The sequence below is a fragment of the Tamandua tetradactyla genome, chromosome 14 (assembly GCF_023851605.1).
Source record: "Tamandua tetradactyla isolate mTamTet1 chromosome 14, mTamTet1.pri, whole genome shotgun sequence".
NCBI classification, from domain to species: Eukaryota; Metazoa; Chordata; class Mammalia; order Pilosa; family Myrmecophagidae; genus Tamandua; species Tamandua tetradactyla.
This window is the reverse complement of record NC_135340.1, coordinates 53,107,711-53,132,303: the sequence shown is the minus strand read 5'-3', so window position 1 is coordinate 53,132,303 and position 24,593 is coordinate 53,107,711. Positions and strand designations below refer to the sequence as shown.

Here is a 24,593-nt window from a genome sequence, read left to right as displayed (position 1 = left end):
CTGGAAAGGAAAAAGGCGCAAAAGCTTTGGCCAAGTTGTGAAAGTTCTAAGAGAAGCAACAGGAAGCTGAGAAAAGCAAAGGGGTTGGTCTCCTACGGTCCAGTTTGGTTAAACAGATCTCATGCCACCCAGGATCATCTTTGTGAGCTAACCACAGGCAGAGCTACTCTGTCATCTGTTAAAGCTCCTACTGCTCAGGCAGCCAGGCAGCCATCCTGGAAGCATGTAACGCCTACTTGCTTTGTTTAAAAATATTTTTATTAAGAACTCTTCACACACATACATAGTCCATACATGGTATACAATCAATGGCTCACAATATCATCACATAGTTTGGTATTCATCGCCACGATCTTTCTTAGAATCTTTGCATCACTCCAGAAAAAGAAATAAAAAGAAAAAGCTCACACATCCATACCCCTCCCTCTCATTGACCACTAGTATTTCAATCTACCCCATTATTTTAAACCCCTTATTCCCATTATTATTTATTTTTTATCCCTAGTTTTTCACTCATCTGTCCATACCCTAGGGAAAAGGAACATCAGACACACGTTTTTCACAATTATACAGTCACACTGTAAAAGCTTTATCGTTATACAATTGTCTTCAAGCATCAAGTCTATTGGGACACAGCTAAACAGTTTCAGGTGCTTCCCTCCAGCCACTCCAATGCACAGTAAACTAGAAACTTTATTTTGTCTCATTTCTCTCTTCCCCCTTTTGATCAAGAAGGTTTTCTCAGTCCTATGATGCCAGGTCCCACCTCTTCCTGGGAGTTCTGTCCCATATAGTGGGGAGGGCAGTGAGTTCACCAGTGGAGCAGGCTTAGAGAGGCCACATCTGAGCAACAAAAGAGGTTCTCTCTAGGGGTGACTCTTTGGCATAATTATAAGTAGGCTTAGCTTATTCTTTGCAGGAATAAGTTTCATAGGAGCAAACCCCAAGATTAAGGGCTTAGCCTATTATGTTGGTTGTCCCTACTCCTTGCAAGAATATCAGGAATTCCCCCCTACCTGCTTTTTGCACTTATCAATCTTCTCTCTTTCTTGACTGGTAAGGAAAGGAACCATCTTTTTCTGCCACTGAAGGACCCATTCATACAACAAGACAAAGCTGCCAGCAGCTGTTTCCAAAGCATTGTAGACAACTTTTCCAAGCTCTTCATCACTGCCTATACATTCAACAGAAAATGTAATTAATCTCACTGGCACATTTTCTGTGGGAAAAAAGGGGTGGGGGTGATACACATTCATTTGTTCAACAATGGGTACCTATGCCAAATATGAAAAACATGATCTTATATAACAATGCTCTTTTATAACCAATTTTTAATATTTAACAATATACCCTGCACCCTAAAATATTATTTTTTTTTTACAAAGGGACAAGAATTAATAATGAGATCTTAGTATAAGAGCAAATGAAGAGACTGGTGTTTTTTTTACTTGCCATTATTCACAATTTTACTGTCACAACCAATTCACTTCTGATGACTGTGTGGTATGACTCAGCTGAATACGAACTAAAATGATAAAAAGAATTTGGTAATAGAGAGCACTCCATCAATAGCGATTAATGTGCACAGTAAAAATAGGCTTTAGTAATTTGGAAATTTAAACTTATTAATGGCTTTGTAAGTACAAACTTTGCACATGCTTAGTAAATACAAACTAGTCAATGGTTTCAAGAGAATGAACTGGAAATGGGAATTTAAATTCAAAAGTAGAAAGAAAAACACATTTATTTGGTGATAGGCATATGGTTTTCACTTGTACCAAGGAGTGCAAAACTTCCGTTAACACTAAGAATTTTCCTTTAAAAATCTATACTTTCATTAGAGACTATGATAGGGAATTCCTGAAAAATTGGAAAATGGAGAAAAATACCCACATATCACCATTTTGTTTTATTTTTCTTCTGGCTGTCTAGTGCTTCTCTCCCACCCTCTCAATTTATCAAATTATAGCATATATAGCAGGGTTTTTCACCCTCAGCACCACTGGCATTTTGGGCTGGATAATCCTTTGTTGTCAGGGCCTAGTCTGTGCAGTACAGGCTGTTTAGCAGCATCCCTGGCTCTACCCACTGGATGCCATTACCACCCTTACTCCATTTGTGAACACAAAAATGTCTGTGGACATGACCAAATATCCCTTTGGGGACAAAATTGTCCCCAGTTGAGAACCACTGATATATAGTATTCTACCTTTATCTCTTAGCATATAAATAACTTTTCATGATGCTGCTACCATTGGCTTCAAAATGAAAAAACCTTTTAAAGAATAATTTTTTTTCCATTTGAAAAACAAAAAGTACAGTAGTCATAGCAAAAATATTTTGAAGATGGCTAAACTAACTCACCTAGAATTTTTGTCTGAGAAGCAGTTTCTATTTCATAGAAATACTGACAATTTCTAGATTTTAATTAAAATGATCTGCTCCACTTGTCATAAATAACTCCTGATGTTTTAGGCCAGGGGAAAAATCCTGATGTTTGAAGATTTGTCAGTGAAAGGAAGCTGCCTGTGACAAGTGGGATCTAAGGGGCACACACATTAGAGACACATGACATTAAGTGTTTATGGGATGGAGTGTGATGTTATTTACATAAAGCCTAATAAAATCTGTGTGGTATGCAGTGCAATATCTTGCAATATCCATCTTCCAATTGGGAGTAGGTAGGTATTTCATAATTGCTGTTTTTTTTTTTTAATACTATAACCTATAATGTAAGTTCTCTTTTCTTTCCAGTTTTAAACTGAAAAACAAAAATTAATTAGTTGATCTTTTATTAAAACATTCTGTAGAAAATTAAGGCATATTTTAAAAACTGGAACCACTATGAGAAAACAAACAATTTACTCAGTGGTTTTAAAAAAAAATTCAAATTGCAAGTTACTCCTAATGAGCTTATTAACTAAGGTGAATCTGTCTAATGAGTACGGATGAGAATAACAGACTGAGTCAAGGTGATAAGCAGATGGATTAATTTGCCTTCTTGATTTCCCCAGATTATTAGACAATAGTGAATATTAGGTTGTCAGTCTCATGAATCTGAAATGCCAAGGACAGTCTCAAGTCCAAAGCCAATAATCCTGATCACGGTTTTAAACCTGCCCAAGTGATTGCTTATCTGTATATGGCAGGCTCTGCGCACATGCAGGACCCTGAACTGTCCAGGCCACTTTGGGCCACCCAAGGTTAAGCGTCCAGTTCATAGGCTGAATAGATGTTTGGTTTCTTCTTCCACCTGCTCCTTGCTTCCTGGTGGCTTCCCTGATCATCTGTAACTCCTTAAAGAGGAAGGGAAAATGATGCCAAGAGAAAGCAAATTTAGTTTAGATAACTTGGTTTACCTTTTAGCACTGGTAGAAATACCAATTGAATTAAAAATTAAAGTTGTCAAATTTGGTATATGAAAGTGATCCCTACTAACGAATGGCTATATCTGCATGGCTGATGATAGGTGATATATGTTTAGGGCAAAGGAAGTAGGTTCTGAAAATCCAATTTTAATATAAGCAATTCAAATTCTGAATTTCTGAACACACTTCACTCCAAACAGCTGTTGGTAGAAAAAACTACTAAATAAAACATTTAGAAAATAGAGTGGTTTTCCTAGTCAGGAACAACATGCCAAGCAGGAAAAAGCCAAGCTGATGAATATCAATGGAAGAAAATGAGGCTTGGTCATTAAAGATCACAAGCATTAGGATTTATATTGCTACACATATTTTATCAGTAGCAGATGCACATAATGCAAAATTTTGATTCATAATTTCAGCTATTTTTTTGTATCAAAGATAATTACAATGATTACATTTAAAATTATTTCTATGCTAACAATATTTCTGAGAACAGATATTTATTTCTGTGTTACAAATGGGGAAATCTTAGTAGCTTCTTCTGTCATCAGGAATGAATGGGAGCTAGAATGACTCTCTCTCTACTGTATGGATAGCCTTCCTTGAACTGCACTGGTTAGATGCCACACTGTCTTTAGTCTATCCTGCTCCTTAATGATTAACTTTTTTAAAAAACTTTTTTATTGTAAAATATAATATATATACAAAGTAAAGAATGAAAAAAAAACGATTTTCAAAGCACACCTCAACAGGCAGTTACAGAACAGATCCTAGAGTTTGTCATGGGCTACCATTCCACCATCTCAGATTTCTCCTTCTAGCTCCAAAACATTGGAGGCTAGAAGGAATATTAATATAGTGATTCAGCAGTCATACTCGTTCATTAAATCCTATCATTATTATACCTCCTCCTTCTCCTTTGATCCTTCTCCCAATCTATAGGGATCTTTAGCAATGCCCATTCTGAACTTTTTCATGTTGCAAAGGGGTGTTGACACTAAAGGATAGGGGGATATAATTAATAATTAATCTCGGAAAGGCTGATCCTTCTTGGTGTAAGGATTTATCTGACCTAGGAATCTTCTGGGAATTACAGGTTCCAGGAAAGCAAACTTAGTGCATGAAACCTTTATAGAGTCTCAGTTAGAGCCTAGGTGTTCTTAAGAGTAAACAGGAGTGATGATGTTGGGTTTTAGCAAACCATGGCAATTAACCCTATCTAAGTGAAGCTTGCATAAGTGTAGCCTCCAGAATGGCTCTCAACTCTATTGATCTCTCTGGGCCACTGATGCCTTGTTTTATTACACATCCCTTCCCCCTTTAGGTCCAGAAGGCGTTGCTGATCCCATGATGCCAGGGCCAGACTCATCCCCAGGAGTTATGCCCCACATTGTCAGACAGATTCTCACTCCTGAATGTAATGACCCACATAGGGAGGGCAAGTCAATGATTTTCCTTGCAGAACTGGGCTCAGAGAGAGAAGGGCCACATCTGAGCAGCAAAAGAGGTTTCCTGGAAGTAACTCTCAGACCTTATTATAGGTAGTCTTAGCTTCTCCCCTATAGTAATAAGTTTTGTAAGGGTAAACCTCAAAATAAAGGCTTGGCCTATTTTCTTGGGAGTCCCCAGTGGTTGAGAGGGTACGTGGGGTTTCCCAGATGGGAAAGTCTACTAGTTTCCTTTTAATTTTTTCCTTTGGACCCTCAAGGGACTCTACCAATATCTTTCCTTCTTTCTTTCTTTTAAATATTTTTATTGATAAAACAATATAAAAACACAAACATTCTTAACATACAAACATTCCATATATGATGTATAATCAATGACTCAAATATCATCACATAGTTGTATATTCATCACCATAATCATTTTTAGAACATTTGCATCATTCTAGAAAAAGAAATAAAAAGACAAAAAGAAAAAAGCATGATTGTACATACCATACCCTTTACCCCTCCCTCACTGACCACTAGTATTTCCATCTATCCAATATATTTTAACCTTTGTCCTCCTATTATTTATTTATTTAACCCATATTTTTACTCATCTGTCCATACCTAGATATAGGGAGCATCAGACACAAGTTTTTCACAATCACACAGCCACACTGTAAACGTTATATCTTCTTACAATCATCTTCGAGAAACAAGACTATTGGAACATGGCTCTACAATTTCAGGTACTTCTCTTTAGCCACGCAAATATACCATAAACTGAAAAGAGATATCTATATAATGCATAAGAAAAACCTCCAGGAACCTCTTGACTCTGTCTAAATCTCTCAGCCACTGAAACTTTTTCTCTCATTTCTCTCTTCCCCCTTTTGGTCAAGAAGGCTTTCTCAATCCCTTGATGCCAGGTTCCAGCTCATCATGTTGCCAGAGAGATCCACACCCCTGGGTAGGGTGGGGAAGGCAGTGGGTTCACATGCCATGTCAGCTTAGAGAGAGAGGTCACATCTGAGCAACAGAAGACATTTTCTGGGGTTGGCTCTTAGGCCTAATTTTAAGTAGGCTTAGCCTATCCTTTGTAGGAGTAAGTTTCACAAGGGTGAACCCCAAGATCGGGGGCTTGGCCTATTGATTTGTTATCCCCGCAGCTTGTGAAAGTATCAGAAATTCTCCAAATGTGGAAGTTGAATCTTTTCCCCTTTCTCCCCATTTCCCAAAGCAGACCTTGCAAATATTTCTTTATTCACTGTTCAAGTCACTCTGGGATTTATCAGGGCATCACACTAACTTGAACAAACCAACAACATCTCGTGCCCTACTCAAGGTTCCCTGTACTTAGTCTCCACCAATACCTTTCAGTTATCAGCCCACCATAGTCCGAGATGTACACTGGTAATACATTAGGCTGTACAGAATTACAAGGTCTCATTCCCCTTCTGGACTCTAGGAGTTTGGGTTATTTAAATGAACTATCCAGGCTGGTTAATTTAAATTATGTTACAGAAAATTTGGGTTCCAGACATGAAAAACCTCTCTCTGCCTTTGGTCTCACACAGTAGGTGAAGATCCAGAGTACATTTACAGTATCGTCTTTTACCCTGTGTTCTGATCCATCCTAGACCCAGCCAAACTGGCTTCACTTTAAACTCTAATTGAGGCCTGATTTCTTTTTTGGTTACTTTAACTGTTATTTTATATAGTTATGCTAACTTTCAGGGCTGCAGCACTCCATCTCTGGGTCCCAGGTGTCACAGAGTCACTTGAAGTTCCAAGGAAATACGAGCTCATACACATATAGCTTAGTGAATAAGAATCTAGAAATGCATTTATAGCCTCAGACCATGTGTGGCTGCTGTAAAGGGCTTACAGTCTAGGCTCCATTTTCTTGTAACAATTTTCTAAAAGACACCTTAGCATACTTGTTCTTTTGTTTCTGGTTTATTTTGCACAGCACATTGTGCCCAAGGTTTATTTAGTTCGTTGTGTGCCTCTGGACAATGATCAACTTTTGTCATTAGAATAATTTAAATGAATTTAGCTGGTTTACTCACCAATACATTTCCCTTTGTGCACCATGAGCTGATCAGGACTACCCATACTGAAATGCAGGATTTCACAAGAGCCAGGAGAATCTTCACTACTACATACAGAATACTGACGTTCTCGCCTTAAAAATAAATTTGGACAATGATTTTTTTCTTTAACTTAAGAGTAACACAGGAAATCCTTGACCCACCATTTTTTCCCCCTGTTTATTAGCCCATTTGCAGTTTAATATCCGCCTTTACTGGGAAGTGAGTTGAAGCTAATGGGAAAGTTTTTCAACTCTACCTCCTACTCCCCACTGTGGTCTTCTCCATGTGAACTCTACAAACCCCTAATGCTGCAGTCACCATATGTCAAGAGCTCAATAGCCACAAATGGGTAGTGGCTACTACACTGGAGAGCACAGACAGAGCATACTTCCATAATCACAGAACGCTCTATTGGACAGCAATGATTTAGATCAATTCCACATTGATTCCACTTCTCTTCATTCCCGTGGACATGCACATCTGGAGAAAGCTGCAAAACAGGGGAGCTTGGGACCACTACATATTCTGGCTTTCAGTTGGGTCCTCAACCGTTGAATGCTTGTTGATCCTTTTACTTGTCTTTTGGTAGATACCTCCTCCCATCCCCTTCCACAGTACACGACTTTCCCAATATACTTGCAACCTAACCCCTCATTTTCTTTTTGGATGGGGAGCAATAACTGGAAAGCTAGATTATAATGCCAAAACAATCAATAAATTGGGGAAGGTGTTGCAGGGAAGAGGCAGGGGAACTCTTGATGACCAGACCACAACTGGGTTCTTACAGGAAATGCTTTGATAAGGTACAGAAGCAGACCTCTAGGATGATCTTGACTTTTACTCTCATTGAGAACATGAGGCAACAATGAATGAGATCCCACATTTTTTATGGCTCTACCTATAAACTTACTTGGCATGTGCAGCATTCTTTCTTTCTCCCAGAATATGAGGAAGGTCAGCTACCATACTCTATGTTCCATTTCTCCTGTCTCCTCTGGGATCTTGATCTTTTAGTTATTTCCTCTCTCTTGTATGTTTCAATCTGTCCCTCTACATGGCTCCTTCCCTTCAACCTATACATCTCTCCCATCCCCAAACACCCCTCCCTCAATCCTGCACCACTCTCTCTTGTTCTTCATATTCAAACTTCTACACTTGCTGCCTCTACTTTCTCACCTTCTATAAATTCCTCCTGACACTGCAGTATCAACTAAACTGCTGCCTGCCTCCCATCCACTCTTTTTAAAAAATATTTTTATTGAGATATCTTCACACACTCCAGTCCATCCAAAGTATATAATCAATGGCTCACAATATTATCACATAGTAGTGTATTCATCACCATGATCACTTTTAGAACATTTGAATCACTCTAGAAATAGAAATAAAGAAAAAACCACATATATCCCATACTCATTACCCCTCCCTCTCATTGACCACTAGTATATCAATCTACCCAATTATTTTTTTTTTACTCCTTATGCCCCTCTTTATTTATTTTGCTATCTTCATTTTTTTACTCATCTGTCCAAACCCTGGTAAAGGGTGCACCTGCCACAAGGTTTTCACAATCACATGGGCACATTGTAAAAGCTATGTAGTTATATAATTGTCTTCCAGAATCAAGGCTATTGGAATACAGTTCAACAGTTTCAGGTACTTTCCTTCAGCCACTCCAATACACATAAATTAAAAAGGGACCCCTATATAATGCATAAGAATAACTTCCAGAATAACCTCTTGATTCTGTTTGAAATCTCTCAGCCACTGAAACTTTATTTTGACTCTTTTCTCTCTTACCCCTTTTAGTTAAGAAGTCTTTCTCAATCCCATGATGCCAAGTCCTGGCTCATCCCTAGGAGTCCTGTCCCACATTGCCAGGGAGATTTACACCCCTGGGAGTCATGCCAGATGTAGGGGGGCAGGGCAGTGAGTTCACTTGCCATGTTGGCTTAGAGGAGAGAGGCCACATCTGAGCAACAAAAGAGGTTCTCTGGGGGTGACTCTTATGCATAATTATAAGTAGACTTAGCTTCTTCTGTACAGGAATAAGTGTCATAGGGGCAAACCCCACGATAGAGGGCTCAGCCTATTGAATTGGTTGTCCCCACTTGCTTACGAGAATATTAAGAATTCCCCAAATGGGGAAGTTTAGTATTTCCTCCTTTCTTCCCAGTTCCCCAAGGGGACTTTGTAAATACTTCTTTATTCTCTGCCCAAATTACTCTGGGATGTACTGGGCATCACACTAACATGTAGTTAGATCTCACTCCCTATTCAAGATTCCATGTATTTATGGTGTTCGAATAAACTGACTGTACAAGTTAAATTAGATAATGTACTACACAAAATATAAATTTTGCACCAAACAAACATTTCTTCCTTTGGTCTCACAAAGAAGTTGTAGTTTTAAAAATACAGACCATTTCAACTTTTAGCCTGTATACTGATTTACCTTAGTTCTATTCAGATTAGCTTCATTCATATCCCTAGTCCAAGTCTGATCATCTTTTCAACTTTTTTAACAGTTGCTATATGGGGTACTGCTGACTTTTACAACTTCAGAGCTCTAATTCTGAGTCTCAGGTGTCACATAAAAACCTGAAGTTTCAGGGTCCCATCCATTCTTAGTCTGATTTCTCCCCTTGTTTTTTCAGTTTGGTTGGTGGAATAGCCATCACTCTTTCTCACTGGAGAGAAACCTGTGAGTCACCCTGCGCCCTTTGATTTCCTGTATCTAATTAACCCCCAGGTAGCTAGCTCCCCACTCCATTTCTCCTGTCCCCTTTCAGGTCATCACCAACTTCCTCTTGGACATGCGTAATACTCTATCATTAACTGGTTTCTTCACTTTGAAACCTATCCATCTTCTCCCAAAACCATATCCTTCCACATTCCTGACAGGACTTATTAGGGGATGGGTCTCTAATATTTCACTTATAATAAGTATCAGAAAATAACCAATCCATGGTGGTTGTTAAAATTTCCACTTCTAGAGTTATTTGTGCAACCAGGGGACACCTAGAAGATAATGGAGAAAAGGGTAAAAGCAAACTGTGGTTTAAAATGATGTTAGACTTATTAAAATAATCTAGAAGCATCTCTACACCTGCTAAAAGTCATTTTTGTTTGGGTCACATTTTTGTTCTTTTGTTTATAGTATGTTAATGTTTAGTTTTCAGGAGTTTATGAATATTTAAAACCCTTATCGTGAGTGATTAAAAACACAGTGAAGGTGTAAAGAGTGCTAGTAGGAAAGATATATAATTAGGATTTAAGGAAAATAGTACAGCAAAATTTTAAAGTGAAAGTGGCAAGAAAATGATAAATATGGTACATCCTTTATGTAGGATAGATTGTTTGACAGCAGCAATAGTTTTGAAGGCTAAAAAGTAAATCACACAGAGTTTGAAAATAATAAAGAAGCAAAATCCAATGTCATCACTGTGTATTATTTTCATGCAAAAGTTAATTTTACATAGGTGTGCATGAAATCTGATTGGATGATGATTATTCAGGTGGAAGAATTTTTAAAAATCACTTACTGAGTAGCTGGGTCATTAAAAGTCAGATCAAACTGCACTGAAAACAAGACTGTGAAGTGTTAAAGGCTGTTTTAAAGAGGTTTATCTATGGCAAATAAGCTGCAAAAGTGATTTTATTAAATATATTTGGAAAGGTTAACTACATTTTTTTATACTGCTAATATATTAAAATGTATAAGCTTTAAAAAAAGTTGTTAAGACTACTCCTAGAATATCCAACAAATTTCACTACAAGTTGTTTTAATTTCACACCTTTAACTCTCCCAGATGAGAAATCCCAGGAACTTACTTAACTCTTCCTGAGGAGTTTGTCCGGTGTTTGCCATTTCCTACAAAGTCAGGAGAACCACCATGGAGAATGGCAGCTGTTCTGTGTCCTCCTGGGTCTCTCCTAGGGGCATGATCTTGGTTTGATAAACTAGCAATTTCCAAGCGTTCCTGGAAAAAGCAAAACCTATGTTAGATGTAAATCACAGAAGGAAGAAAATCATAATATGTAATCATAAACTCAGTATAGACGGCAAATTTTATTTAAGCTGAATACTTATAAATAAAATAGAGTTTAACTCAACATAAAAAAATTTAATGTTAAAATATGTTCTAGTTCAAGAAGCACGGTCTGAAGTCCAAGTTTCATTTACGAGATGTGAATTTTATATATGCACATGCTTAGAATTTTGGAATGTGGGTGAGAAGTGGGAGAGAAGAGAAAGAGGAGGAAAACAGAAGAAGGCGGCATTCAAAGAGAAGAAGGACTGACTGATGGGAAGGCAGATTAGATGTAAGAGAGAAGTGGAGAAACAGTTAAATCATCTTACATTTATGTTTGGCTTTGTATTTTCACATAGGCAGCACATTTATTCGTGGGAATAACTACCCGAGGCAGAAAGGAAGGCATTATCAGTCCCACTTTAGGAGATGAGAATGAATCACAAAGAGTGTCACATCCTAGTTCACAGAGCTGGGCAGTAAAAAAGGCAAAGCTTTAAGCCAGGGGCTGCATCCTCATATGTCAGTGCCTACGTCTGCTGCATCTCATAGTTTCCCTGAAGTTAAACTCTATAAAAAAGAAAAAGTAAAAATTTCTCTGGATTTTTCCAAACATGTAAAACTGTTTTTTTGATTGAGTTGGATTCAGGAAAGATAAAGGAAAGTTATGTTATCCTTTTTTTTTTTTTTTAATTTTTTTATTAATTAAAAAAAAAATTAACAGACAAAACATTAAGATATCATTCCATTCTACATATACAGTCAGTAATTCTTATATGTTATCCTTTTTACCACTGCCTTTAAAACCCGTTCTGCTGAATCTTTCTTCTCCATCACTGAATTAAATCTCAGGTAGATTCTCATATTGTTTTCATTCACTCTTAGGTATGAACAAATAGTTTTATTTTCCAAGTATTAAAAATTCCAGTCTAGGCTAATTATCAGAGATTCAATCTCTTAGCTAGCCTCTTCCTTCCATTGACTGGTCTGATAAGCTACTGTAGTTATACAAAGTCACCTGCACACAATTCTAAACTTTGCTACTTATTTGGGGAATCTAAGATTTGCAATGATATTTTTCATTTCCTACTGCTTCATTTTAAGCTTTGCTACTGAAAGTAATATGGAAGGGAAAAATATATCAATGGAAATAAAAACTTTTTTGTTTAGTAAAATGTAAACTATCTTAGTAAATGTGGTGATTTGAAGCTGTATGTACCACCAGAAAGACATGTTCTTAAATTTATTCCTTTTATTATTATTTTTTTATTTTAAGGAAGGAAGGAGGGAAGAAAAAGTGAGAGAGAGAAAGGAAAAGAGAGGAAAGAAGAAGGGAGAGGGGAGGAGGGAGGGAAGAAGGGTGGAGGAGGGACGGTAATGTGGCAGGAGAGCACCACATTTCCCATCTGTCCTCAGAATCTTCATCCAGATCATACCAGAACAAAATATCACAGGAAGTTGCACTAACTTTCCATCTGGGAGTGGCCTGTTACTCAGAGCAACTCATTGGGCTCACCTGAGCCTTGACGTTGTCATCTTTACCAGAGTCATAATATCGAGGTCACACAATATCCATTCTTTTTGTGTCTGGCTCATTTCACTGAAGATTATGACCTCAAGGTTCATCCACATTGTTATATGCTTCAGGACCTCTTTCTTACTATTGCATAATATTCCATTGCATGTATATACCACATTTTGTTTATCCATTTGTCTGTTGATGGGCACTTGGATTGATTCCACATTTTAGCAAATTGTGAATAGGGCCACCATGAGTATTGGTGTGAAAATGTCTGTTTGTTTACTTCTTTCAGCTCTTCTATCTATGTACCAAGTAGTGGTATTGCCAGACCTAAGGACAACTCAGTGTTCAGTTTTCTGAGGAACCGCCAAACTGTCTTTTGGACCCATTTTAAGTAGGGCCTTTCCATGAAGCTATTTCAGGTGTGACCCAGCTTATTCAGGATGGGTCTTAATCCTCTTACTGGAGTCCTTTATAAATGGAATGGAGAGACAGAGACAGAGAAAGACACAAGGAGAGGGAGGGAGGGAGGGAGGGAGAGAGAGGGAGAGAGGGGGAGAGAGGGGGAGAGAGGGAGAGAGAGAGAGAGAGGGAGAGAGAGGGAGGGAGAGGGAGAGAGAAGGAGAGAGGGGGGGAGGGAGAGAGAGGGAGGGGGAGGGAGGGGGGAGGGAGAGAGAGAGAGAGAGGGAGAGAGAGAGAGATGGAGAGGGAGAGAGAGGGAGAAAGAGGGAGAGAGAGAGAGGGAGAGGGAGAGAGAGGGAGGGACAGAGAGAGAGGGAGGGAGAGGGAAGGAGAGAGAGGGAGGGGGAGGGAGAGAGAGGGAAGGAGAGAGCGGGAGGGAGAGGGAAGGAGAGAGAGGGAGAGAGAGAGGAAGGGAGGGAGGGAAAGAGAGGGAGATGGAGGGAGAGGGAGGGAGAGAGAGGGAGAGAGAGAGGGAAGGAGAGAGAGGAAGGGGGAGGGAGGGAGAGGGAGGGAGGGGGAGGGAGAGAGAGAGGAAGGGAGGGAGGGAGAGAGAGGGAGAGAGACAGAGAGGGAGGGGGAGGGAGGGAGGGGGAGGGAGGGAGGGAGGGAGGGAGAGAGAGAGGGAGAGAGAGAGGGAGAGAGAGAGGGAGGGGGAGGGAGGGAGGGAGAGAGACAGGGAGAGAGAGAGAGGGAGGGGGAGGGAGGGAGAGAGAGAGAGAGAGAGAGAGAGAGAGAGAGAGAGAGAGAGAGCGAGACCGCAGAAGAAAGAAGCTGAAATTCATGAAACCCAGAAGAGAAGGGAGAGATCATCAGATGCCACTATATGCCTTGCCATGCCGCAGAGGAGCCAAGGATCACCAACAACTGGTCTTTGGAAAGAAAGAATACCTGCTTAGCCATTTCCTTCCTTTTCTTTTCTTCTTTTATCTCTTCTTTCCTTTTCTGAATCTCATGAAGGATTTCACGTTGCTGAAATAAATTACACTATCATCAAAAGCCAATCTCTGAAACTCATATAATGTATAATTCTGGAACCACAGAAAATGTGAATTTCAATAATTCAAGCCCTTCTTTCCTAAGAGATCTGAATACAAAGAACCATAATACAAACTGGGGTTAGATAATTTTATCAGCGTTCTTATGCAACAGGCATTTAATCTCCATTGTTCATGTTTCCATGTGGAGGGACTTTCCCCACAGTGGCTAGGCTCAGCCTCTTCACTCTGATACCTGTTCGCTGACGGACAGCGTGCACTGGGCCTGCTTTCTGCTGGGGTCAGAGGCTGGCTTGGAGGAGGGCGGCTGGGTTGTCCTCAGTGCCTGGGTATGGAGAGGGGGTGGCGATGGCACAGACACCATGCCTTCATGCTAAGGTCTTCACTGTTTTCTCCAACACCTTTCTTAGTATTAAAAGTGGTATTTTGAGCTTCATCCACTTGACTCATTTATCTATCACTTAACTGGTTCTGAATTTATGTAGGGAAAAACAGTGTTCTTTTTATTAGCACCCTACAAGTCTAGATTGTAATTATAAAAATTATTAAGAGACTCATAAAGACTGTAACAGCAATACTACAAAATGTTAAAACACATACCAAATTTATAGTTAGAGAAGTACACCAAAACAAGTTAAACATTCACTACCTTCTAAGTAAAAATGTTCCTTCCTAAAAACAATGACAACAATAAGGAATCTTAAATACTAAATGATAACTAGGCTACACAATTAAATAGAAGACAGGCAGTAGCAGAAAGAATGGGACTCACAAAGAGACGAGGTTAATTAACATAAAGACAGGATGAACAAAATAAAACAGAAAAAGAAAAAAAAAGAAGAAGAAGAAAAAAGTGAGCCAGGCATAAGAATCTAAGAAAAGAAGGCAGGGGGAAGAAAAAAAAAATCCTAGAAATAACTGTGATAACTGCATGGAAAAAATTAGAAATACTCACAAAGAGATTAAAAATAAATGGAGAAACATTCCTGAGTGAGAAGCTTAATATTGTCAAGATGCCAATTCTTCCCAAATGAAAAATACAAGTTTAGTACAATTTTAGTTAAAATCCCAAAGGGTTAATTTACTTTGTTTTGATTTTGAGAGAGAAATTCTACAGTTCATATGTAAGAATGGATGAGAATGGCTGAGAAAAAAATTTTTTTAAAAAAGAAGAATAGAAAGGGGAGGGACAAAGATAAGCTTGACTTCAGATGTTAAATAATTAAATAGTTCAGAGCTTGGTAAAGAGTGAAGAAAAACAGATATATTAAGCAGAATAGATAATAAATACATAAGCAATTAAAATATGTTTCAAGGAAAGTATTACAAATCACTTAAAGAACAATTATCTAATAAATGGTGTTAAGAAAATGTCTGGCAAAAATAAATTTAGATCCTCTTTTTTACAACCTGCATCAAAATAAGTTCTAGATAAACTGATTAAGTAAAGGATCAAACAGAAAAAAATTAAGTTGAAATCTAGGGGGTGATTTAGATGTATATTTTACCTCTGGATAAAGGAGTTAAACATAACAGCAATGAAAGAAGCCCTAAAAAAGAAAAGTTCCAGTAAAAATTAAATTTTTTACATAGAAAAAAAAAATCATAGACAAAGACAAAGTTGAATAATATTCCTACAAATAGCACAGGATTTTATATCCTTACACAAATAGATTAGGGAAAAAACAGAAGTTGCTTGCTAGCATAAAAAAAGTTCCATCTCTGGCTTTTGCTATTTATTTGGGCGTGGGGATATTTGTCTCAGACAGAGAATAAGAAAATAGCTTCCAAATCTCAGTGTGCTCTTAGCTTTACAAGTACAGAAAGGCGACGGAAGCTTGAATAACTGCCTCTATTTTTTTCTTTCTTTTCTTAAAAGATCTGGACTAAGGAGTCTAAGTGGTAGCACTGATTATTGAGCAGTAACCACTCATTATTTTCCAGTTACTCTTTTTTTTTTAATTTTTAAAAATTTATTTATTAATTAAAAAAATAAAGAAACAAAATAAAACAACATACATAATCAGTAATTCACAATATCATCACTTCGTTGCATATTCATCATTTCTTAGAACATCTGCATTAATTCAGAAAAAGAAATAAAAAGACAACAGAAAAAGAAATAAAACGAACACAGGAAAGAAAAAAATTATACCTACCATACCCCTTACCCCTTGCTTTCATTGATCACTAGCATTTAAACTAAATTTATTTTAGCATTTGCTCCCCCTATTATTTATTTTTATTCCATATGTTCTACTCCTTTGTTGACAAGGTAGATAAAAGGAGCATCAGACACAAGGTTTTCACAATCACAGTCACATTGTGACAGCTGTATCATTATTCAATCATGCTCAAGAAACATGGCTACTGCAACACAGCTCTACATTTTCAGGCAGTTCCCTCCAGCCTCTCCATTACATCTCGACTAACAAGGTGATGTCTATCTAATGCATAAGAATAACCTCCAGGATAACCTCTCGACTCTGTTTGGAATCTCTCAGCCATCAACACTTTGTCTCATTTCCCTCTTCCCCCTTTTGGTCGAGAAGGTTTTCTCAATCCCTTGATGCTAAGTCTCAGCTTTCCAGTTACTCTTAAGACCTCTTCTTAGACTTATCCACACTTCTTGAATCAAATACTGAACAAAATGTAAAAGGAAGCTGTGCCCGGGTCAGGCAGACAGAGAACGAAAGCGCACAGCAGTCTGCCGTCTCAGGCGGGGCGGGCAGTGTCTCACCTCCTGCTCCTCCTTCTGCCTGGCCTCTAACAGCCGCTGTTGCTCCTCCTGGGCCCGCCGCTCCAGCATTTCTTCATGAAAAGACTTGGGAGGGGGCTTGTTATGCTCGCTGAGAAATGACTGTACGTGGTAAGCCAATTCAAATATCATCACCTAAACGTGTAGACCAAAATCAACCACAATCGATCAAATAATGGGAAGACACGGCTCAAAGGAGAATGACTACAGAAAAACAAGCAGGCAATCAGAGACCACTTACAATGGTGTTATTCATTTTTATATGGCATGTTCTGAATTAGGCATGAGACGCACTCATTGCAGGAAAAAGCTTTTAAATGGCTCATCTCATTGTGTCACTATCAAGACAAATCATTAACTAGACAAATAAAATGTGTTACTTTTCTTTGGTAAACCTATTCAATTTACTGGCATTTTCTGTGTAATAAATCTAACACAATATTTTTCTGTACAAATCTGATGAGATATTTAAATCTGGATGAAAATAAGAACTACCTCCCAAATGAGAAAACCTGAAATAATGTCAGCTGTAGAGAGAATAATCATTGCTAACAGCAGAGCTTTCATCTATCCACAGAACATACTGAAAATATCCTGCTGGTGTTATACAGGCAAATACGCCAAGGCCTCCCTACGTGTTGGGAATGGACTGCTAGGAGGCTGATGAATACTTAGAAAGTATTTCATTTCCGTTTAGGGGAGCATTCATAGATAGCACCAAAAGGAAAAAGGCCCCCCCTTAAGATATCCTTTTTTTTTTCCTTTTCTTTTATATGCTGTATGGTGGGGGTCACATTTCATTCTTTTTCCATGTGACTATCCCATTACCACAGCACCATTTGTTGAATTTTTTTTTGGGGGGGGATGGGGGTGGGGGATGTGCATGGACCAGAAATTAAGACATTCTTTACGGGAACATAGAAGCCGCTCTCCTCCATCCCCATAAATTATACTTGAGTTGGTAAATCAGTAGAACAAGAGATTCAGAGACCCCATACTGACTAATAACTCCAACCCCAAGAGTGCCACGTTTCTTATGCAGATGAGCAAGCCCACAGTGAGATTTCTTTTTCAATTATTAACAAAGCAATTTAAAATTTCATAGTTCAGTTATGTGTTTATAACAGTTTCAAAAGGGACTCAACGGTAAACAATAACAGTACTCATGTACATAGAAATATAGAAGTTAGTGAACTTGGTGTTCTACCACTCTCTCAGGGGGTAAGACACAAAGAAACCACAGCTATTGTTGGGGGAAGTTAAGGTATTTTTCATTACATGAGAAGCTTTGGTATTTGAGCAAATATACTTCAATTCAGGGCGGAGAAATAGTCTAAAGTCTAAGAGGCAAGATCTTCTAAGAAATACTCTTCAAAGGAGAGCGGAGGAAAGTATGTAGTTTCTATTATGGCAAAGATAAACCACTTCTAAATCATAAAGGAGCCAGGAGTCAAGTGGTGGAGGGATTTTTCTTTGCAAATCTATTTAGTTTTCTATTGTAGTTTTCTGTACAAATAACCCTGACACCGTATATGAGACTGGATAAAGATGAGAACTCACCACCCTCCACCCCTTCCCTAAAATCTACATGGTTCATTTCCTTGCTTCCCTCAGGCCTCTGCAAATATCAATTTATTAGGGATTCTCCTGACCTCCTTAATAAAACAGCCCCTTCACAATCACTCCCTAAACCCCTTACTCTAATTTTTCTTCATAGAGGTATCTCCCCCTGACTTGTTATAAAGCTATTTGCTTGCTTGCTTTATTTTCCTCAGGACAGGACTTGAACAGTTTTGTTCACTATAGTTTTGGCAGCGCTAGTGTGTAATAGACACACAGTAAATATTTGTTAGATGATTTCAAGAAAGGAAAAATGAATTTGACTTTATTAACTAAAAAAAATGTTGAGTCTAAAGAACACACTTAGGTTTACTTTTATGTTACTGAAAAATACAGAGCAGCTATATGGATTAAAAATATTTCAGAGGCAAGGAGTGCTCAAGAACAAAGTATTTTTGAGCATTTATTCCCATTAAATGACTCATTATTATTTTTTTAAATCATTTTATGAATTTTAATCATAGCAAATGTGTTTTTTTTTTCCTTCTCGCATGGGCAGGCACTGGGAATCAAACCCGGGTCTCCGGCATGGCAAGCGAGAACTCTGCCTGCTAAGCCACCGTGGCCCACCCAGCAAATGTGTTTTAACAGTAGTCATAAAACCAACATTACCACATATACAAAGAACAAGACATCAGTCCGGTGTACAAAAATACTATATATTAAATTGGGTTCATTGGAAAAACTTAGGATTTGCTAAGACACCATCTATAACAGAGAGAGTAAGCAAGGATGCTTTTTAAGACATTCAGGTTTATAAACAACAGCTTGATATCCCCTTTATGAAGTCAATATTTGGCAACATTTGGATAATATTTTCTACATAGCCCAGCAGCTCATTTATCTGAAGGGCCTACTTGGCCCTTAAAAAGAAAAGCTCCTAAAATAAATAATCCATATAATTGTAAATGAAACACGTCAAGGAATTGAGTTAAGAGCCTCTGAGCAGCGTTAATCTAGCTACTGGCCTAGAGTATGTGTTACCAAGAGGCCCAGGGAGCAGCCCAGTGGAGCTGTAAGAATGCAAGGGCCCTGCACAGCGGCTGCACGGCTTATGCAGGGAGCTGTAATCGCCCAAGCTGAAACCAACCTCACATCTACAACTATCCAGTGAGGCAATCATGGACAAGTGGTGGAATAAAAAACATAATAAATGAAAAACAAACAAAATATAGACCAGAATATTTTTTTTTTTTTAACATGGGCAGGAACCGGGAAGCGAACTCGGGTCCTCTGGCATCGCAGGCAAGCATTCCTACCTGCTGAGCCACCGTGGCCCCAGAATATTTTTAATGGAGTTCTCCCAACAACTCATTATTTTAAGAGCTGTTTCTCAGTGAATGTAATACCTCAATGAATCCGTAAGCCATACTTTAATACCTAATTACATGCTATTTGACTTGAAAATAAATCTACTTCTCTAGAAATTATGTATATGTTAGAGTTCCCTGTAGTTCAGATTGAACAGAAACTGATTTTTAGACAAATGACAACAGTGATTTGCATGGTACAATCCCACGTTTAGTGCCCTTTCAAGTTTCATTACATGTGGATACCTCACTTAGATACTAGTATGTCTAAACACAGTTTATATTTTTAATTAAGATGTGCTCTCTTTGCAAATAGCAGCTATAGTGCCACTAACATGAAAGACATGGGGTCTTACAAATCTTTGGAAATAAAATAAATATTAATAATCACAAACTGGGACTCCCACTTCCAGGAAGATGAAGTAGATGTACTTTTTCCTGCTCTTCCTACTGAGTCCAACTAAAAGCCCTGGGCATTAAATACATATAAAACAAACATAAGAAGATTCTGAAAGAAGAGAAAAAGACAGACCAGTGAGCGGTCCTGGGACTGAAGAGCTTCCTGGGTTTACATTCTGCCTCACATATTCTAGATTGGGAGCTTAAGAAGCCAGCAACCCAGAAAAAGGTGCAAACAAACAAAAAGTATGCAGAAAAGCCTTCTCTCTCTAGTTGAAGGACGGGAAAGGGGAATCCTAGAAATACAGAAAACTTTTAGACAATAACCATTCTATTCCAGATAATATCACACAAAAACCAGTTTCTGACCCCCCTGCCAGCAGAGTCCAAGTAGAGAGCTTAGGCATCCATCCTAGTCAGGATATAGCAAGCCAACTCCCAGCACTCTCCCACCCTCACCCTCTGCCACCAGGCAGAAATAATGCCCCTCTCTCCCCAGGTGTCGGAGGAGGCCACATGGGGCGCCTGGCCCTCTACCTTAATCTGGCGGTAACAAGGCATCCCACCCCTCCCCACTGGGGTAGTGTCAGAGGAGGGCTAGGGAAGAGTCATTCCTCTTAACACTGCTTAGAGGTAACAAGGCCACCAACCCTCCCCCAGTGACAGTGGCGGTCATGTAGGGAACATTAACAAGGCATGCTGAGGTGTCACTGAAGGCCCAGTGGGGAGCTGAAAGTCCCACTCCTATCCAGCAGTGACCAGGAGCTTCAAGTCCCCTCAAGTGTCAGTGGAGGCTGAGTGGAGAACCTGGACTCTTAGCCCCACCTGCAGTGATGAGGTGGTTATGTCCCCTGCCTCTGTGGTTTTATAGGAAACCAGTTAAAGCAGAAGATGTAACTAGGATACAGAGTCTCATAACATAATACCCAAAATGTCTAGATTTCAATAAAAGAAATAACTTGTCATACCATGGACAAGAAGATTTCAAATTGAATGAAAAAGATAATCAAATATAGCAATAATGTGATGAAAGAGATATTAGAATTACTTGATAAAGATTTCAAAGCTGTCATTATAAAAATGCTTTAATGAGCAATTATAAACATTTGAAAAAAGGGGAAATCTAAGCAAAAACCTGGAATGTCTCAGCAAAGAAAGAGATGACATAAAGAAGAACCAAATGGAAATTTAACAAACGAAAAATAACTACTATGCTATGTGAAATAAAAAATTATGTGGTTTGGAAAGCACATATTTGATAAGGGTTTGATATACAGAATATACAAAAAAATCCTACAACTCAACAACAAAAAAGACAAATAACCCAATTAAAAAATGGGCAAAAAACATGAACAGACATTTTTCCACTGAGGAAATTCAGATAGCTCAAAAGCACATGAGATATAATCTTAAATCTGCTAGAATGGCCGCTATTAAACAAACAAGAAACTACAAATGTAGGAGAGGATGTAAAGTAATAGAGATGCTTAGTCACTGCTCGCGGGAATGTAAAATGGTACACATGCTGTGGAGGACAGTTTGGTGGTTCCTCAGGACGCTAAGTATAGAGTTTCCTTACGACCCGGCAATCCTGCCACTCAGTATATACCCAGAAGAACTGAAAGCAGAGACACAAACAGACATTTGCACAATGATGTTCTTAGCAGCATTATTCATAACTGCCAAAAGATGGAAGCAACCCAAGATGAATGGACAAATGAAATGCAGCATATACATATGACAGAATACTATTCAGCAGTAACAAGGAGTGAAGTCCTGATGGCAAGCAGTTGTTGATATGTACAGGATGTTTAAGTAGGTTGAACTTAAATGTTTGGAAAGGGACAGAGGTGATGGTGCAATGCTATTTGAGAATAATTAACAGTGCTGAATGGCATGTGAAGGTGGGAGAGAAGGGGTAGTTTACAGTCATGTATGTCACCAGAAGAAAAGTTGAAGGTTAAAATATAGGAATGGATAATGTACTGAATCTTTTGATAGACGATGCCTCCAATTAATGTACAAATATAAAAATTTTTTGCATGAACTAGAGCAAATGTACAACATTATTATAAGGAGTTAATAAAAGACAAATATGGGAAAAACTGTATCTTCTGCAAACTAGGACTATAATTAATAATTAACAGTAATTTTTATTTTTATTTTTTAAACCTTTTTTTATTGTGAAAAGTAACATATATACAAAAATGCAATAAATTTCCAAGTACATTTTAACAAGTAGTTGTACAACAGAGTTTAAATTTTGGTATGGATTATAGTTCTGTGATTTTTCATATTTTTCTTCTAGATGCTCCAAGACACTGGAGACCAAAAGAAATAGTATTGTTTTAATACACTTTTTCATCAACAGTAAAAAATGTACCACGCTAATACTATGGGTCAATAATAGGGAAGATAAGGGTTTTCTTTTTAATTTTTAATTCTTTGTTTTGGAGTAATGAAACTGTTCTACATTTAATCATGGGGATATATGTACAAGTATGTGATGATACTGTGAGCCAATAAATGTATTCCTCAGGTGGTGTGTATGGGGTGAGAATATATATCACTAAAAAAGCCTTACTGATTGGGCTCAACAGTAGAATGGAGAGAACAGGAAGAAGCAGTACCCCCCAATATAGGAAAATAGAAACCACACAATCCAAAATACAGAAAGAAAATAGGCTGAAAAAAATAAAAGGGAACTGAGCCTCAGGGACTTGTGTAATTGTAACAAAGATCTAATATTCTTGTCACTGCAATCCCAGAAGGAGAGGAGGGAAAGATTGGAGCTAAAAAGTATTTGAGGAAATAATGGCTGAAAACCTCCTAAATCTGGCATGAGATGTAAACCTACAGATTCAAGAAGCCAAGTAAAACCCAGATAGTTGATAAACCCAAAGAAATTCTCACCAAGACATGTCATAGTTAACCATCTGAAAAATTAAGACAAAGGAAAAAATCTTATAAGGAGCAAGAAAGCAATGACATCTTTACTACAGGAGAAAAAAATTCAAAGGACAGCAGATTTTCTTATCAGAAACTATGTAGGCCAAAAGGAAGTGACGTAACACTTCTCAGATGATGAAAGTAAAGAGCTTTGAACTCAAAATCCAATACCCAGTGAAATATCTTATAAGAATGAAGGAGATACCAAGACATCCTCAGTAAAAGGAAAACTAAGGGGATTTCTTGCCAGCAGAACTTCTCCAAAAGAATTGCTGAAGGAAATTCTTTAAACAGAAAGGTAATGATAATACAAGGGAGCTTGAAATATCAGGAAGGAAAGTAGGAACAGAGAAAGAAAGAACACTGCAAAAATATGGGTAACTTACAATAGATTATCCCTCTCCTCTTGAGTTTTGTATATTATATTTCTACTGGGTTCCCTGTTATATTCCACTGATCAGTGTGTTTATCCTTCAGCCTTGATTACTACAGCTATATAATAAGTACTGAAATTGTGCACACTGATACCTCTTACTTTTTTCTTCTTTTCAACTAGATTGTTTCCAGCTTTTATTTTGAATCATGTCTCTTGGGCAAGTTTCTAGAATATATAAAAAAAAACTCTCAAGACTTAACAGTATAAAAGCAAACAATCCAATCAGAAATTAGGCAAAAGGCATGAAGTAACATTTTGCCAAAGAGGATATACTAAATGGCAAATAGGCACATGAAAAAATGATTGGCATCATTAGCCATCAGAAAAATACAATTTAAAATCAAAATGAGATATCACTACACATCCATTAAATCAGCTAAAAAATTTTAAATTACCCAAAACTGATATTAAGAAAACAATTTTATTTACAACAGAATCAAAAGAATAAAATACTTAGGAATAAATTTAACAAAAGAAAATTCTATACTCTGAAAACTATACAATATTGTTGAAAGAAATTAAAGAAGATCTAAATAATTGAGAAGATATCATGTTCATGGATCAAAAGCCTTAATGTCATAAGATGGCAATGTTCTCCAAAATGATCTACAGATTCAACACAACCCCTATATCAGAATCCCAACTGACTTCTTTGTAGAAATTAATAAGCTGTTTCTAAAATTCACACAGAATTGCAAGGGGCCCTGAATAGCCAAAAAAATCTTGAAAAAGAATCAAGGAGGATGATTCATACCACTTTCCAATTTCCAAACTTACTGAGACCTAGAATGAGCTGAGAACTAACATCAAGGGATTGAGAGAACCTTCTTGACCAAAAGGGGGAAGAGTGAAATGAGACTAAGTGTCAATGGCTGAGAGATTCCAAACAGAGTCGAGAGGTTATCCTGGAGGTTATTCTTACGCATTAAGTAGATATCACCTTGTTGTTCAAGATGTAGTGGAGAGGCTAGAGGGAACTGCCTGAAAATGTAGAGCTGTGTTCCAGTAGCCATGTTTCCTGATGATGATTGAACAATGATATTGCTTTCACAATGTGACTCTGTGAATGTGAAAACCTTGTGTCTGATGCTCCCTGTATCTACCATATCAACAAAAGAGTAGAACATATGGAATAAAAATAAATAATAGGGGGAACAAATGTTAAAATAAATTTAGTTTGAAATGCTAGTGGTAAATGAAAGCGATGGGTAAGG

General features: G+C 38.0%; 1 protein-coding gene across 1 annotated transcript in view; it reads right to left on the bottom strand.

Annotated features, from left to right (window-relative positions):
• EIF2AK4 (eukaryotic translation initiation factor 2 alpha kinase 4) overlaps nucleotides 1-24,593 on the bottom strand; it is a 120,787-nt gene that overhangs the window by 79,269 nt on the left and 16,925 nt on the right. The window contains exons 4-8 of the mRNA XM_077127431.1: nucleotides 16,648-16,800; nucleotides 13,801-13,881; nucleotides 10,729-10,877; nucleotides 6,871-6,986; nucleotides 1,017-1,174 (exon numbers count right to left, since the gene is read on the bottom strand). Of these exons, the coding sequence (XP_076983546.1) occupies nucleotides 1,017-1,174; nucleotides 6,871-6,986; nucleotides 10,729-10,877; nucleotides 13,801-13,881; nucleotides 16,648-16,800 (657 nt within the window). The remainder of the gene's footprint in view (nucleotides 1-1,016; nucleotides 1,175-6,870; nucleotides 6,987-10,728; nucleotides 10,878-13,800; nucleotides 13,882-16,647; nucleotides 16,801-24,593) is intronic.